The sequence below is a fragment of the Musca vetustissima genome, unplaced genomic scaffold (assembly GCF_032173495.1).
Source record: "Musca vetustissima isolate MV318-11 ecotype Yass unplaced genomic scaffold, APGP_CSIRO_Mvet_v1 utg39050, whole genome shotgun sequence".
In the NCBI taxonomy this organism is placed as follows: domain Eukaryota; kingdom Metazoa; phylum Arthropoda; class Insecta; order Diptera; family Muscidae; genus Musca; species Musca vetustissima.
The window spans coordinates 5053-22898 of NW_026886967.1; the positions used below are offsets into that span (position 1 = coordinate 5053).

At 33.0% G+C, this 17846-nt stretch overlaps 1 protein-coding gene across 1 annotated transcript; it reads left to right on the forward strand.

Moving 5' to 3' along the window:
* Window positions 1–1316: 1316 nt before the first annotated feature.
* On the forward strand, window positions 1317–12761 carry LOC133334471 (uncharacterized). The gene is made up of 2 exons (XM_061542765.1): window positions 1317–1353; window positions 12100–12761. Exons 1-2 carry the CDS (start codon window positions 1317–1319, stop codon window positions 12759–12761), a joined length of 699 nt encoding a protein of 232 aa, XP_061398749.1.
* Window positions 12762–17846: the final 5085 nt, after the last annotated feature.

The following is a 17846-nucleotide window of genomic DNA, read 5'->3' on the forward strand; positions in this document are numbered from 1 at the left end:
TGACTATATATTACCAACTGCCAATATAAAAATGTTATGAATTCATAATAATATTTTGGTCACAAATTGAACAATGTCATAAAAACTACTTTTCAAGACGACTAAAATATTTCTCAACGAGATGGAGTTTGGAGATGTAGATCATCTGAATTAATTTACTGCATTTGAGTGTTGTAATTTAACAACACCTCAAGACTCATAATCAAAATCAGATTAAAAAAACAAAATGATTGCAAAATTTCAGGTATGGACACATTAGATCCAAAACCTAAAATTTGCCTTTACGTTGGGCGCCATTTTGTAATGTGGCTTGGCAAGTATGACCTCTATTCATTACCAAGGTGTTGATGGTATTTTGCTAAGATGGCTCCGGCTAAAACTCTAGCGGCGAGGAGGTACACTTGAGCACATACAAAAAAAAAAAAATAACATTATATCATTTTACAAGAAAACCGTTAAAACATGTTGTTGTATTGTTTTTGATTGTTGTTGTTGCTGGATTGTATTTGGTTGCTGATGTTGTTGTTGCTGGCACCCCTAGGTGGAGTTTGGGTACCCTTTGCCCTCCCTATGGGTTCCTACCTTGAACCCCCTTAATGGGCCTCTGAGTCATGAGGACCCCCATTACTTATTACGGCTGCCCAATTACCTTTACATTACCTTTCTCTATTCACCAATTAATTCATAGTTCAATCCTTTCATTTAAATTCATAATTCGATAACATTTTTATTGTTTATTCAAAGGTTATACCCTATAAGCTTAAAGTAGTTACATCTAATAACAATTGGATTCAATTATATTCAAGATTAAGTTTTTCTTAAACCTTAGGATGATGTAATATAAATGAACGATTTACAAATATGCTTCAGGAAACTAAAGAAATATACCAGGACTGAATTTAGAACATACTCTCAGGTGATTTCCCCAGATATTTGGGCTTAAATGATTTAAAATTCAGAATGAAATATATTTCCTTTACCTATCGAGCTCGATGTGATGTAGGATTTCGTCGCTACGACTGTATTTATCAAAAAAATATACCAGAATATGGTTAATTTTGAAATGAGGAGATCGCCGAGACGTATTTTACAATAATTATATAAAAAAATGAAATAAAACTGTAAAATATTGCATGTATAAACGAATAATAATGTATAATAATGTATGTATAATAACGTCTATATAAATTATGATTAATTAATAGTAAAGGTAGGACGACACTGCTGACAATCAGAATTCAGGACATCTTTCTAATATCCGGTCTACAATAAATTTGATTCCTGTTAGGTCTTCTACGGGTTTACTTACAATTTCAATGGATCCAACAACAGAAGGCTGCGCGGCTGAGGGTGGTATGTTGAGGAGACGAAATGTGGGCTAACGGTAGTTGAATTAATAACGGCAGTTGATGTGGGTTGAATTTCAGGCTATTGATGATGATGTATGAATTTGTCTATGTAATGCTGTGTATGTACTGGGCTATGGGATAACTGAGGTACGGCTGGTTTATTTGATGGTGGTGCAAAATTTCTTTGATGGAAGGTTGATGTGTGAACTGTTTTGCGAAATGTTTAGGTCTGAACCGGAATTATTATATTTTGATTGCACTAGCTTTTATTTATAGAATGTTGGTGGACGGGTTGATTTTCGAATTGGTGAAGTCTAAATTGGGCGAATAAATTTTGGCGGCACTAGTTTTTTGCTATGGAATGTTGGTGCGTACTGACTTATGAGAGTGTTCGGTATGAATTGGGTTATTTGATTTAGATGGCACTGATTTTTGCAAAAAAGTTGGTGGGCGGATGAAATTTTGAGTTGGTTAAATCTGAATTGGGTTAATAAATTTTTGGCGGCACTATTTTTTTTATATTGAATGTTTGTGGGTTTACTGATACCCGAACAAAACTAGTTGTATCATAAAAAAAAACTCACTGTACCGTTACCCAACTGCGCGTGCACCATCACGTGTAATTCACTGGTACAGTCCCAGCGCCTCGGTGGCGGCTTTTCACTGTTGTTGGGTTTGCACAAATTAACCCAACCAGTTAAGAAAAATATTGAACAATTTCAATATTAATTCACGAAAACACACACTTTTTTATTTTTAGAGTGCATCCATTTGAATGTATATTCTTCACTCTTTATTAGTGTTTTTTTTTATTATTTTCACACAACACTCTAACACCGGTAAAATTCCTTTATTTTTCTTTCTGTTTCTCCTTTTCTTTTCGTTTACGTATTCGGTCTTATCTCGCCGGCCGCTACTCTCGAGAATGAAGCGATAGTAATTTCCAGGCCGGTTAGGGATCGCTAATTTGCAAAAATGCATCAACCAATCAAATCCTGACACGTCAGCAGCACATATGATCACCGTGCAGTGTTGCACATGCAATGGTGATTCGTGTAATATGACGTAGGCAACAGGGTGACATAACATCCTCTTCTCTCATTTCAAAAACACAACAGTTACATTATTTGTGCCCGCCAAATGTCAAACCCTACTGCCATTTTTAGGCAACTCTGTTGTGAGAGATCACTTGTGGTGTTTGTGCTTCTTCCATTATTCTTCTTCTTCTTTTTCAACGAGGAGAAAATTGTCGGTTCATTAAACTAACACATACATATACAAAAACACACACAGTGATAGGCACGCAATTAAAGATGGCAACAGATGGTCATTGGCATACGTACGAAGTAAATAAAACCGTAATTTGTGTATGCTATGAAAGGCCGAGAGAGGCATAGAGTAGGCACAAAGGCAAAGAAAACCCAAAAAACAACTAGAAACTGGTTTTCAACAAAAACAACAATATAACAACTAACCAATATGTGTTGTGTTAGTAAAAGAAGAACAAGAGGAGACATGCCATAGTAGGCTCGTTTAATAACGAGAGTTAAAATGCAATATTCTCAGAGAAGGGGAGAAATATATAAAAATAAGTACTGAGAGAAAGAATGGGGTTTTCATTAATAGGTTGCTTTGTTAATCATAAAATGGCGATTTTTTGCATGAAGTAGGAATTGTTATACGAGTGTGTGTGTTCTTGGTGCGTCATGCTGATATCAGTTATAGGCAAATAAGTTCAATATGGAAAAAAAAGCTTAGCGTATACGTGACAAATTGCTAATACGCACAATATTTCAGGCAATTGGGGGCAAAAGTATGCATCTTATTTTCAATGAAAAAATAAACAAATAAAGGGAGGAATAATAAAAACAATTAAAAAACAGTATTTTGTAGCGAACTAATAACTTGTAATTTTTATGGAAAGTGCAAAAAAACTAAATTATAGAAAAAAATATATTTTTTATTAAAAAAATTAAAAAATTGGGTCGATGTAATTTGCTATATTCATGGAAATGACAAAATCAAAATTTTTGAAATATATTTTTCGTTATTATATAAAATACAAAAAATGTATGAGCGAATGTTAAATTTGCTATTTAAACTGAGATCTGAAAAAAATAAAATAATTATTAAATTAAATTGGCTTAACAACTTTCACCAAAAATAAAAAAACGCAAGGTATGGAAAATAACAGATTACCCTCATTTAGTATGGACTTCGGACAAGAAAATAATGATTTTCTGTCAATGAAATTTCAAAATATTGGGTAATTAAATGTTTAGTTTACTCCTAATTATGTTCATATATGATCTCAAAAAAAAAAAAAAAAAATAGTTTACATGAAGGCTTATCATATTTTTCTGATTTAAACCAAAAATCATACAAAAATATCAAACATGTAAACACTTTATTTTTAAAATGCCCATTAAATGAAACCCAATATTATATCACTGATAATTTTTTTTTTCGAACTAATAGGAGTTTCAAATAACCACTTCAATTTTTTTAACACATTTTTTTCTCAATAACCACCACTCCAACATCCTTGTGTGGGTGTGTTTGTTTACACGTTCTTTTTGTAGTTCGTGTTTTGTCACGCATGAAACCATTGACATTTCATAATTCTAACACATTTGTGTTCTAAATCTTTGGTTTCATTTGCGTTTATTTTATTTTTTTTTGTATTTATGAATGATGTCGTTGATGTTGTTGTGGTCACATAATTCCAATATGTTGCCCCATTTTGTTCTGAAATATTTTATGACTTCTATTCGCCTCGGTTTGTTTTTGTGGTTTGGCAAAAAAAAACTCCAGTAGATTTTAATTGTCCACAAAAGTGAATAGAAATTTTAGTACTTGGCCACACATGTTTTTAATGCGATGTTTACTAACGTCAGGATAGTAGAATTAAAAAATAGAGAACGAATAAAATTCAATGGAAAGTGGAGGAAAACAAATCTGGAATTGTAAATAAAAGGTAACGAGAGAAAAAATTGATATAATTTTAAATGTTCTATAGGAAGGACTTATTGGTCTTCTAATAAGAAAATATATTAGTCGCCTTTAAGAAGACCGCTTTATCTTCTAGTAAAAATCCTATTGTTTTCTAATTATCAGATCAAAAGGCCTTCTAATTTGAAGTCTTATTGGAAGATGTAAAATACTTCTAATAAGAATACCTGAAACTTTCTTAATTGAAAGAACTAAAGCTCTTCTGACGAAAAAACTATTCTAATAAGACGACCTAAATCTATTCTAATAGGAAGTCCTGTGAAACTCATCTTATAAGTAGTTCTCTGTATCTTCAAAAACCAAAAAAATATATGTATTAAAGGTCTTCTAATATTATGTCATTCAATTCGTTTAATAAGAAGGGCTGAAGATTTTCTAATAAGAAAATACAAAAAGTAAACTAATAGCTTTTCTAATAAGTATACTCAAAGTCCTTCTAATAAGAAGTCCTACAGCTTATCTAATCCAAATACCTTAAACCCTTCTAATAGGGTCGAAATAAGTTCTTCTAATAGAAAGCTTCTAAAACTTCTTTTAATAAGAAAGAAATTTATTCTAATCAGAAGATCCATAAGCTCTTCTAATATGAAGTCTCAAAGGTCTTTCATAATAAGAACTTAATAGTTTCTAATAAGAAGACCTTAAGATTTTCTAATAAGAATTCCTTAAACTCTTCTAATAAGCATTTATTAAGATTTTATGAAAAGAAGTTCTTAAAATGTTCTAATAAGAATACCTTAAGATTTTCTGATAAGAAGTTCTTAAACTCTTCTAATAATAAGACGTCCGGAAATTATCCCAATCAGAAGATCGATAAACTCTTCTAATATGAAGTCTCAAAGGTCTTTCATAATAAGACCTTCTTAGTTTCTAATTAGAAGACCTTAATTTTTTCTTAACTCTTCTAATAAGAATACCTCAAGATTTTCTAATAAGAAGTTCTTAAAATCTTCTAATAAGATTACCTTAAGATTTTTTTGATACGAAGTTTTTAAACTCTTCCAATAAGAATACCTGAAACTTTTCTTCTAAGAAGTCCTTTAAATCTTCTAATAAGAATAGCTCAAGCTTTTGTAATAAGAAATTCTTAAAATCTTCTAAAAAGAATATCTTAAGCTTTCTAATAACAAGTCTTTAAACTCTTCCAAGAAGAATACCTTAAGGTTTTCTAAAAGGAAACCCGAAAGCTCCTCTTCTAAGAAGACGTTTACATTTTCTAATATGAAAATCGAAAGCTGTTCTAATAAGAATCCTCTTAAGATATTCTAATAAGAAGACCGAAAGCGTTTCTAATAAGATTTTTTTAGTTCAATTAGCTCTTTCTACAAGAAGAACTGAAGAAGCACTTCTAATAAGAAAATCTGTTGCTTTTCTGATGAGATGGAAATTGTCAGAAGATTTAAAGTATTTCTTTAAAACACCCTAACAGATTCCTTATCGCGTTTATAAAAAATGCTGTTACATTAAAATATTTCCGACTTTAAAGGAATTTTTTCTAAAAATTAAATAACAAACTTTAATGTAATAGAATTTTTGTTAGAAACCAACCACCCCCCACGGCTCACACCCTGAAAAATTCCAACAACATTAGCATAGAAGTTAGTTTTTCGAAAAAATGCTGACACTGAATATTTGTTCGTGGAAACAACGAAGCGAGAAAATACCAAAACAGAGGTCGTTGATTTCAACAATGACCGTGGTTGCTAATGTGGCTGGCTGGTAGCGGTGGTTCGATGGTGGTGGTAGTTTGGTTTTAACATTGGCCCAGGAACGAATTAATGAAATTTCATTACACACGAACGTTCGCACACAGATATTGCCTTTCCTATTGTTTCCGATTTTCCAGGGAAGTGAAAACGTTTTGTAATTTCGTAAAGTGCAACCTGTTTAAACATATGCTCCGCACACAGCTGCCGAAACTCATAACATTACAAAATAAAAAAAGCAAAAAACAGATCTGCCGGCTCCCCACCTTCCAACCACCCTTGAATGTAAACAAAAAGGTAACCGGCAAAACATTTTTATGCTATGACGTCTGTCTGTTTTTTGTTTTGGTAATCATCCCCTTTTTTGGTTGGGGATTTGTTGCGCTTTTTATGCCGGCTAAAAAACACCGGCAAGGGAGGAGGAGGGTAATCTCAAATGTTTCGTTTTTTTTGTGAAAGGAAAATCCTTGTTTATTGTCTCCCGGCTGAGTGATTGAATGGATGGATGTATGGTTGGTTGGATACATTGGTTGGGGAAGGTGACTGGGTATTCCCCAGTCTGTTACCAGTGATGACTCATCCTATTGCCCAAAAAAATGAAACACAAAAACACCAACTGCCAAAAAACATGGAGCCAGAGAAAGTTTCCAACACTTGGATGCCTTTGATTGTTGATGTAGGCAAATTGTCAGGGAATTCCCCATTTCTACACCAAAGGATACATGTGTGTGTGTTTGTGTGTAGAATATTTACAACCCCTTTTTTGGGGTGCCGTTTTGTCTTCTCAAAATTTTAAGTGCGTAATCTGCCACAAAAGGTGTTTGTTTTATTATGTATAAAGACGGATGCTTTACTTCCCCTCCCCCATTCCTCTCCCCCCACTTACAACTTGTCTGCCATTTATTCAGAAAATATAGAAACATTTACTACTACATTTATTATGGCTGTCTGTCTACCGAGTTCTGCTGCTCCATCAACTCCACCATTGGGGCAGGAGAGGTGTTGTGTTGTGTTCTGCAATTGTTACAAAACGTGTTACCATTAAAAATTCGAAAAAAAACTGCATATTTAATACTTCTGTCCCCCTCACCTCATAATGTGGAGGGGGGATTTCTAGCAAATAATTCAAATATTTTGAAAGCTTTACTTTTGCTGTCTAATAAATGTCCCTTCTTGGGTTCGTAGCATTTGTGGCACGTTGTGTTCGGTCTTGGTGGTTGTTTGTTGTTCGGTTGGATGGATAGATGGATGCTTGGTTGGTTGGTTGGTTGTGGTCTCCAAATGCTACTTTTATTGTCTATTGCACGGAGTGTTACACAAAAAATTGTGACATTTTGAAAAATGATGTTGTGGAAAATTGCAATTAATTTTTTTTTTAGATTTTTATAAATGGGGAATAAGGGAGCACCAAAGGGTCATACGATGAAAAAATCAGGCCTTCCTATGGAAAATCGATAAGGAATCTATTAGGGTTCTTATATATATCCATTAAATCATTCGTCGGATTTCTTCTCTTTTGAAAAGCGGGTTCTTTTATTTATGTGTTTCTTTTTTTGGCGATCTTGATGCCTTTGTTGTTAGAGAAGCTTGGATTCTGCTTATTATAATATCTTGAAGTTTTCTTGTTAGAAGTTCTTAAGGTGCATTTACTTTTTTAATAACAAGGTTCCCTTTTTGGAAAAACTATAGATCTTCATATCGTTAGAACTTCTGGTCATCATTTTAAGGCATATTTAAGTTCTGTTTTTAGAAGACTTGAAAGAACTATAGGCATTCTTATTGAACGAATTTTGGAATTCCAATTAGGAGTGTTTTAAGGCTTCCTATTAGAAGATTTAAAGGATTTCTTTAGGGAACATATGACTTCTTATTGAACTTATTTTAGATATTCTCATTAGAAGTGCTTTAAGTCTTATTATTATGAGATCTTAAGGTTTTCTCATTAGAATAGCTCTAAGTCTTCTTATTAGAAGAATATAGATCTTCTTATTAGAAGTGTTCTAAGTCTTCTTATTAGAAGAGTTCTACGTTTTCTTATTAGAAGAGTTCTAAGTCTTCTTAATAGGAGAGTTCCAAGCCTTCTTATTAGAAGAGTTCTAAGACTTCTTATTAGAGGAGTTCTCCGTCTTTTTATTAGAAGAGTTCTAAGTTTTATTAAAAGTCTTCTTAAGTCTTCTTATTGGAAGAATTCTAAGTAAGAGTTCCAAGTCTTTTTATTAGAAGAATTCTAAGTCTTCTTATTGGAAAAAATTTAGGTCACTAGCAGAGCATCTTTTCACTAGCATCTTATCATTAGAAAGCTTAAGTTCTTACCAGAAGCACTTAGTATATTCATATTAGAAGAACTGTAGGTTTCCTTATTAGAATAGCTTGAGTACTCCTTACTAGAATAGCCTGAGCTATTCTTATTAGAATAACCGTAGGTTATGAGTTCTTATTAGAATATTTTCCTCATTAGAAGAGGTCTTATAGTTAGAAAAGAAAAAAGGTGTTCTTATTGGAATAGATTGAGATTTTCTTATCGGAAGATCTTTAGGTTTTCATATCGGAAGATCCTTAGTTATTTTTATTGGAAGAGATTGAGTCTTCATGTTCGAAAACTTGAGGTTTTCTTATTGCAAGAGCGTGAGAGTATGTATTTTTATTAGAGGAGTGGCAAGTCTTCTTAGAAGATTTGAGATTTGATGTTTTCTTATTTGAAGAGTTCGAGAATATATCGTCTTATTAGAAGGGTGAAAAGTTTTGTTATTAGAATAGTGTTGTATGAGAAAAGCTAACGTACTCTAAGTATTTTTGTTGGAAGAACTAGAAGTCTACTTATTTGAGAAGCAGGTATAAGTGTACAGATATTTTTATTGAAAGAGTTTTGGTTCTTCTTATAAGAAATGCTGAATTTTTTCATATTGAAAAATCTACATGTTTTCCTAATGGCAGATCGAAAGGGGTTCCTATTTGAATATTAGAAGATTTTCTCATTAGAAGAGCGATAAAGTTTTCCTATTACAAAAACTTCAGGATTTTAGGTATTCTTATTGGGAGAAGTCTCCCTAATCGAAGATATGACTATTATAATAAGAAAATCTATTAGAGTAGTCGAGGGTCTTCTTATAAGAAATTCATAAGATTTTCATATTAGAATTACTCTCGAAAGGCAAAAAAAAGTACTTCAGTTTGTCTTATTGGAAAAAACAATTAGTATTCTATTAGAAGTGCCATGGGCCGACTTTTGAATTAGATATAGAAAACTCAAGTCTTTCTTATTAGAACTGATCAAGAACTCAAATTTATTACATTATAAATAGTATTTTAACTAGAATGCATTTTGATTTTCTTATTAGAAACGTTATTATTCATATTATTAGTATAGTTTAAGGGTTCTTATCAGAATATTTGTAAAGGTCCTTACTGAAAGACCTTTAGATATTCTTGTTAGAAGAACGTAAGGTATTTTTATTAAAAACTTTCTTTATTTTCATATAGAAGGTCAAATATATACCTCCACATTTTAAAATTTCTGCTTAATATATTCCACAACAAATATTTTCCTCCAACCCCTAAAAGTATGCAATTATTTTCATTTAATATCGCTTTAAGTTAAACAGAGTAAAATATGTTGCTTTAATTTTATTTTGCTTACATCTCCCTGTCAAGGACATTCTGCATGTTGATTTTAGCTATCACCTACTAACCTTGCGTATCTCATATCCTTATCTGTACAACTTTGGTTCATCTTAAACCATAGGGACTTTTTAAATATTAACTTTCATCGTAAAATATATTCTCACATACACAGACAGACAAACATATTATTATCACTACGAATGGTTAAGGGAATGTTGAGTTAAAATATAATAGTGGGGAATAACAGAAAGTGAAATGTGACCTTGCGAGTGAGCTGGAGGGAAGATGAAGAAAATTGTTTTGTGGAATAAAAAAATGAAAGGAGCAAATATGTGGAGAGATACTACTTTAAGGCGTTGGATTTATTTTGGGGAATAAAGAAAAATGTGAAACATTTCAAATTAATGGAAATTATTACTAAAATAAAAAAAAACACGCCTCTATTGGTCATTGAAAAAATCCATGGGTCTAATAGTCATTGAAAAAATATTTTTAAAAAATCTAATAGTCATTGAAAAAAATATTTTTAAAAATATTTTTAATAAACTTTAAAAAAGCAAGGCTTCTGAAAGACCCTGTAAAAATATTTTAAAAAAATCAACGTTCTTATAGTCGTTATTTTTTTGAGTCAATAAAACAATATTTTTAAATAATAAAAAATAGCCATTAAAAAATAATTTATTTTAAATTGTTGGAAAAAATAATTCTAATTTATTTACCCCCCTCCCTCTATGGTTTTACTTTTATTTACTCCTGGGACATTTGACACTTGCAAGCACTTAACTGGATACTGTTTCCTGTCAAGTTAATCCCTGTTCTGTTAATGTTAATTGACTTTCATTATGTTAAGTAATCTGAATAAAAGGGTTGATTTCAAAATCGTTCCCCTCACCTCCCACCACCACCTCCATCATAGCATTAATTTCTCATACAAATGGAATTTAAAATTTCAACAATGTAAAATGTTTGTAGCTCGGTATGGAACGGGTTGGTTGGTTTGTTATTCAAAAAATCGACTGTGAGGATATTCGTACATACATATTAATCCCAAATGTAAACAAATGACAAAAAACAATGTCTGCTAAATGGAATTTATCGCTAAACAAAAACAAATAAGTTGGAAAAAAGAATGTAAACAATAAATATTATTATTAAGTCGAATTAAATTATGGTAATGGAGGTTGGATGGTGGAGCTGGAGTTGAGAGTTGGAGGTTAATGGGAAAGGGTTTTTAAGGCAAATAAATATTTGCGGAGCTCCCACATATTTTGTATATACCTCAGCATAAGGTGGGGAGGGTATAGAGGATTAGAGAATTTTCAAACCGATTTTTAGGGAGTTGTTATCATTAACAAAATTCCGAAGCATTCAAATTGAGACCAAATACAACGCTCCAAGTCAGAGACTATTATAAATTTGCTTTGGGAACCTTAAAAATATTTTTTTTAAAGATCCACGCCTTGTTGGGAACCTTAAAAATATTTTTTTAAAAGATCCACGCCTTGTTGGGAACCTTAAAAATATTTTTTTAAAAGATCCACGCCTTGTTGGGAACCTTAAAAATATTTTTTTAAAAGATCCACGCCTTGTTGGGAACCTTAAAAATAATCCACGCCTTGTTGGGAACCTTAAAAATATTTTTTTAAAAATACGCCTTGTTTTAAAAATATTTTTTTAATAGAACCTTAAAAATATTTTTTAATAAATCCACGCCTTGTTGGGAACTTTAAAAATAACTTTTAATAAATCCACGCCTTGTTGAGAACTTTAAAAATATTTTGTAATAAAAAATACAAATCTCTTGTTGGGAACCTTAAAACATAGATCCACGCCTTGTTGGGAGAGATCCACGCCTTGTTGGGAGTCTTAAAAGTATTTTTTAATAGATCCACGCCTTGTTGGGAATTTTAAATATATTTTTTAATAAATCCACGCCACGTTAGGAACCTTAAAATATCCACGCCTTGTTGGGAACCATAAAAATATCTTTTAATAAATCCACTCTTTGTTGGGAACTTGAAAAATAAATTAAATTACTTTAGGAAAGGCCTAAAAATATGCAACACCGACTTCGATTATGGTATTAGAGAACTTTGAAGCCTATTTATAGGGAGTTGTTATCAAAATTCCTAAATATTCAGATCCACGCCTTTTTGGAACCTTAAAAATATCCTTTAATAAATCCACTCTTTGTTGGGAACTTTAAAAATAAATAACGCCTTGTTGGAAACCTTAAAATAACCTTGTTGGTAGTTTAATTTTAAAAACACTGGTAGTTTAATTTTAGAAAATTGAGGACTTTGAAAATTCCAATTTTTTTTTTAATTTTTTATTAAAAACTCCTAAATGTTGTACCAAATTGCCTAATTCCCTCTCTCTCTCTCTCTCTCTCTCTCTTTGCTTCTTTTCAGATCGCACCAACAATACCGATCCCGTTGAGGTATGTCGCAACTGTCCACCCAACTATGAGGTAGAATCTTTACCCTCCTACACAATAGTATCGGGTTTACCCACCTACGATGATGCAATTGAAGAGTTCCGCAAAGCGGGCATAATACTCACTCCGCCTGTGCCGATAATAAAAATTTTCGAATCGAAAGATTCCAAAGATATACTCAATATTGAAAATGGCAACAGCAATGGAGATGGTGATAATATATCGATAAATTCCACCAATACCTGTACATGTGGTGCGAACAATAATAATGCGAACCAACAAAGCAATATTAACATTCCGACAAATATTAGTACTAACAATTTGCTATTGACACCCACAAATAGTACCCCATTTATTGAATTGACACCGGAACAGTTGGCCCATTTATCACAGAAGAGATTGTCGCTGCAAATTGCATTTCCCCAGGTGCCGCAGGCACCTTTGGTTGGACAATTCCGTCGTCATTCAAGGCCACGCATTGATATGCGTAATAATTTGCTGAGATCACGTATTGCAAATATCCCCGCCTTCGAGGGTCTACCAGAAATACATCGCAGCTCGTCGACTTTTTCGCTAGCCAATGAGCGGAATCTAAATATGGCTTTACATATGCAACATCGTGGTTCCTTGTTTTAGTGGCTTTTTTGTTATTAATATTATTTACCTGAAATAATTTTAATTTTTTTCTTATTACAAAAAATATTTTTTTATTTATAAGAGTGTGTGTGTGTGAGTGTTTTAATTTGTAGTTAATGAGTTTTTATTAATTGTAAATATTATATATTTAATATATTTAATTTTTTGTTTCGAACTTTAGAAATAAGTTAAAAAAAAATGATTAAAAAATACAAACCTCCATGGACGAGGGAAATGAAAATCAAAATAATTATTTTTTCCTTTGTATTATATTTGTAAGGGCCTAAACATAGACAATACAGATTTCAATGATAGGATTAGAGATATTTATAGCCTATTTTTGAGAAGTTATAATTTGCCAAAATCGGAAACATGGCGACGCTCCAATTCATAAACTATTAGCATTTTGAGATAAAATTATAAAAATCTACCTTAAATAATCAAGCAAAAATGCTATACATAAGCCCCTAAAAGTATGCAATCATGTTCCAAATATACCGAAATTTAGGACGTGCCGTTATGTGGATGCTACCCTAAGGACTGGGCCAATATTTATAATTTTTGTTAAGAAAAATTCTTACCTAAGGAGAATCTAAAATACTAAATTAAAGCCAATTTAGTCGAAAAAAACGTGACCAAAATATATTTGGAAAATTTTGGGAAAAAGAGCCGATAGGAAATAAACGAGAAAGTTTGGCATTCGCTTTAGACAATTTTCATTATTAATTTATGCAACTGTAATTGTTTTCGGTTGATCACGTAACAAAATAATCATTTAATTCTTAGGAAACCCACATGATCGTGTGTCCCTTTTTATTAAATACAGGAAAATTGAACCCAATTTTATTCAATTCAGGTAGTCACTTGGTGTGCCTTTGCACAAATAAAACAAAACCTGAATGGTTATCTTTCGAACATAACACAACATAGAACATTCCTTGGATTGTTATCTATCGCCACAGGAGACCACTTAAGTGACCTTTCAGGCAATGCGACAATTCCTTCCTTTCACTTTCATATGCAAGTGTAAGACTGTCTGCTTCAAGAGGCTCAACTAACATATATATGGGAAGCATACAGGCATACATACATACACACACAAACATACAACAACATAATTCTAAGGACATTTTTGTTTTCGTCTTGTTAAGAAGGACATTTAGAAATAGCAAAACGGTGTGTGTCCACGATAAGCTTTTAAGGTTTTATAGTAGCAGTCGTTTATGGTGCTTAAAGCTTTAATACGAAGTTACGAATACATTTGTGGGAATGGTGAATAAAAATCAATTATGGGGTGATTTTTTTTATACCATAAGAAAGTTAAATTTTCCGAAAAAATGCATAATATTGGGATTCCGACCGATTGACTCAAAGAAGACCATCTTATATACGACCAGTAAGTCTTTTCATAGAAGACCAGATGGTTTTTTAAAGACCTGAAGTTCTTCTCTTTATTTTCTTATAAAGAACCAAGAGCTCTCCTTATTAAACATCCGAATACCTTTAGGAGTACAGAATATATTCTTATGGAAGTCCAGAAGTTATTCTCATGTCCTTAGGTCCCTCTGTCTTTTTCTATAGAGAAAGATCTCCTCAGGTCCCTCTGAGGTGTCTTTTTCTATAGAAAAATCTCCTCATGTCCATCTGAGGTGTTTTTTCCATATAGAAAAATCTCCTCAGGTCCCTCTGAGGTGTTTTTTTTCATATAGAAAAATCTCCTCAGGTCCCTCTAAGGTGAATTTTGTTATAGAAAAATCTCCTCAGGTCCATCTGATGTGTCTTTTTCTATAGAAAAATCTCCTCAGATCCCTCTGAGGTATTTTTTCCATACAAAAATCTCCTCAGGTCCCTCTTAGGTGTCTTTTTCTATAGAAAAATGTCCTCAGGTCCCTCTGAGGTGTATTTTTCTATAGAAAAATCTCCTCCTGTCCATCTGAGGTGTTTTTTCCATATAGAAAAATATCCTCATGTCCCTCTAAGGTGAATTTAGCTATAGAAACATCTCCTCAGGTCCCTCTGAGGTGCATTTTTCTATAGAAAAACATCTTCTCAGGCCCCTCTGAGGTGTATTTTTTTATAGAAAAACATCTCCTCAGGCCCATCTGAGGTGTGTTTTTCCATATAGAAAAATCTTCTCCCTCTGAGTTGTCCTTTTCTATAGAAAAATCTCCTCAGGTCCCTCTAAGGTGAATTTTGCTATAGAAAAATCTCCTCAGGTGCCCCTGAGGTGTCTTTTTCTATAGAAAAATTTCCTCAGGTCCCTCTGAGGTATCTTTTCCAGGTCCATCTGAGGTGTATTTTTCTATAGAAAAATCTCCTATCATTTCTATAGAAATGTCTTCTCTTAGCAGAATCCGAGGTGTTCTCCTAAAAGACCAAAAGGTTTTCAGATGGACCATAAAACCATAAGGTATTCTGACAGAAGACCTGAAGGTCTATTCACAGAAGACCTGAAGATCCATTCATAGACGAACTGAAGGTTTTTTTATAGAATAACAAAAAGACCAGGAAGTATTCTCAATGAAGTCTAGAGGGCCTTCTTATAGAAGGTCTTCTATTGGAGGCTCGAAGGTCTTCCATTGGAGGCCCGAAGGTCTTCTCATAGAAGAGCCGAAGGTCTTCTCATAGAATACCCGAAGGTCTTCTCATAGAATACCAGAAAGTCTTCTCATAGAAGACCATAAGGTCTTCCTCTAGAAAACCAGAAGGTCTTCTCCAAAATGACCAGAAGGTCTTCTCCTAGAAGACCAGAAGTTCTTCTCCTAGAAGACCAGAAGTTCTTCTCCTAGAAAACCAGAAGGTCTTCTCCTAGAAGACCAGAAGGTCTTCTCATAGAAGACCAGAAAGTGTTCCCATAAAAAAACAAGAAAGACTTCTCAAAGAAGACCAGAAGGTCTTCCCCTAGAAAACCAAAGAGTCTTCTCATAGAAGATAAGGAGGTCTTCTCCTAGAAGACCTGAAGGTCTGCTCATAAATGACCAGAAAGTTTTCTCATAGAAGACCAGAATGTGTTCTCATAAAGGACCAGAAGGTGTTTTCATAGAAGACCAGGGGGTCTTCTCATAAGAGACCAGGATGTCTTCTCATAGAAGACCTCCTGGTCTCAAAAGATCTTTCTATAGAATACCAGGAGGTCTTTTATTGAAGACCAGAATGTATTTCTATAGAATACCTGGAGGTCTTGTCATTGAGGACTAGAAGGTATTTTTATAGAATACCAAGAGAACTTGTCATGGAAGACCAAGATGCAAATCTGAATTTCTTCTTTAAAAAAACCCTTTTCTTCTTAACCTGGTTAGTTCCCACCACATCATCAAAAGTTTTTTCTTTAATGAGTTTATTACACTCCAACAACAATTACAGCACCACCACACCAACAACAACAAAGTATTATCCTTATAATTTATTATTTGCTATTTAAATTCTTTGTGGCTAATTTTAGTCCCACCAGTAAACACCGAGCCCCTGACTAGTAAAGCTGTCGAAGCTAAGCGAACCAAACCAGATAAGCAAGTTAATTGTTCTAATTTGACTTATAATCAAAACAAAGACAAATACAACAATAGCCATAGTAAATCCAGCAAGAACAACAACAACGACACAAACAACAATTGGTATGCATGCAACAACTTGCCTCATAATTTGTTGTACTGCTACTACTGACGTGTCCTTTTTTGGCCCGGTAGAGCGCTAGACAATGATTATTCAATTCATCTGCGAGTGGTAAAACAAACGAACCGCTTACCTCTACCTGTCGCATTTTTTTCTTTCATTCTCGCATTCGCTGTGACGCGTTGTTACCTCTATGTTCGTTCGGTTGGTCAGTCGGTGGGTCAATCGTGTCACATTACCCGGTTGTGGCGGTTTACAAAAGAAGTGTTTGCATTAAAAAGAGGGAAAATTGGTAAAATGAAAATAAATGTGCAAAAGAAATATTGAAATAAATGAAAAGTATAAATAAAATATATTAATACTGTGTAAAATAAATACTACAATAATATGTGTTGAATGTGTTTTAAATCACAATAAGCTCAACCGTAAGACCCTACAAAATTATAAAAGAAACAGTTTGAGAATAAAATCGCTGGTCTATACTTTTCTTCAGGAAACGTGGTTTTCTTATAGAAGGAAGTCCAAAGGGTCATCATGGAGTAAAGCAAGATGTGTTCTTACATGCTAAACAATATACTGGACAGTAAGAAACTCCCAAAATAAATATAAAAATATTCTTCGACAATTAAATCGCTGGTCTAAATTTGTTATCGAAAGTCCAAGGGAGAAACTAGATGAATTAAATATATGCTGATAAAAATGAGCATAGGATTACCTAAATATTTTAGCTAGAATACGTTTTGTATTAAGATGTTCCGCACATAATATATGTTTATAAAGCTCTAACAGGAATCGAATCATTATGTATTTCATAGACAGTAGAAATTCTATTGATCGGGACGAAACCAAAGACTGTGGAGTTGTTTGGAGCCGGACTTTTATATTTGGTACTAGCATATACCCGCAACTTTGTTAGCGAATGTGGGAAATATTTAAACATGTATTAACATATAACTTTATTTTCACAGAAAACTGCATATTTCAGAAAAAACTAAACAATCCACACATTTATATCGACCATAAATTAAATTTGAATACCATTTAGTACCAAATTTCATGATTCGAGCTCAAAAGGTTCACCCAAATCCAAATTTTACCAAATTTATTTCAATTTAGCACACATTATTTCCATAAGTACCCTCGTCAATAATCCAACAAAACTTCGTGCATACCCCGATCGTACACCCCCACAATGATTGAAATTCAAATTTCAGGATTCCAACTCTATTGGTTCTCCCACAATTTAAACTGTACCAAATTTAGTACACAGTAGTACGAATTTCCAAAATCTTCTACTTAACCCAAACCTACACCCCGACAGTGATCATAAATCCAATTTCAGGATTCCAACTCTATTTGTTCACCCACAATTCAAATTGTACCAAATTTAGTACACAGTAGTACAAATTTCAAAAACGTCCTACTTACCTCAAACCTACGCCACCACAGTGATCCTAAATCCAAAATTCAGAA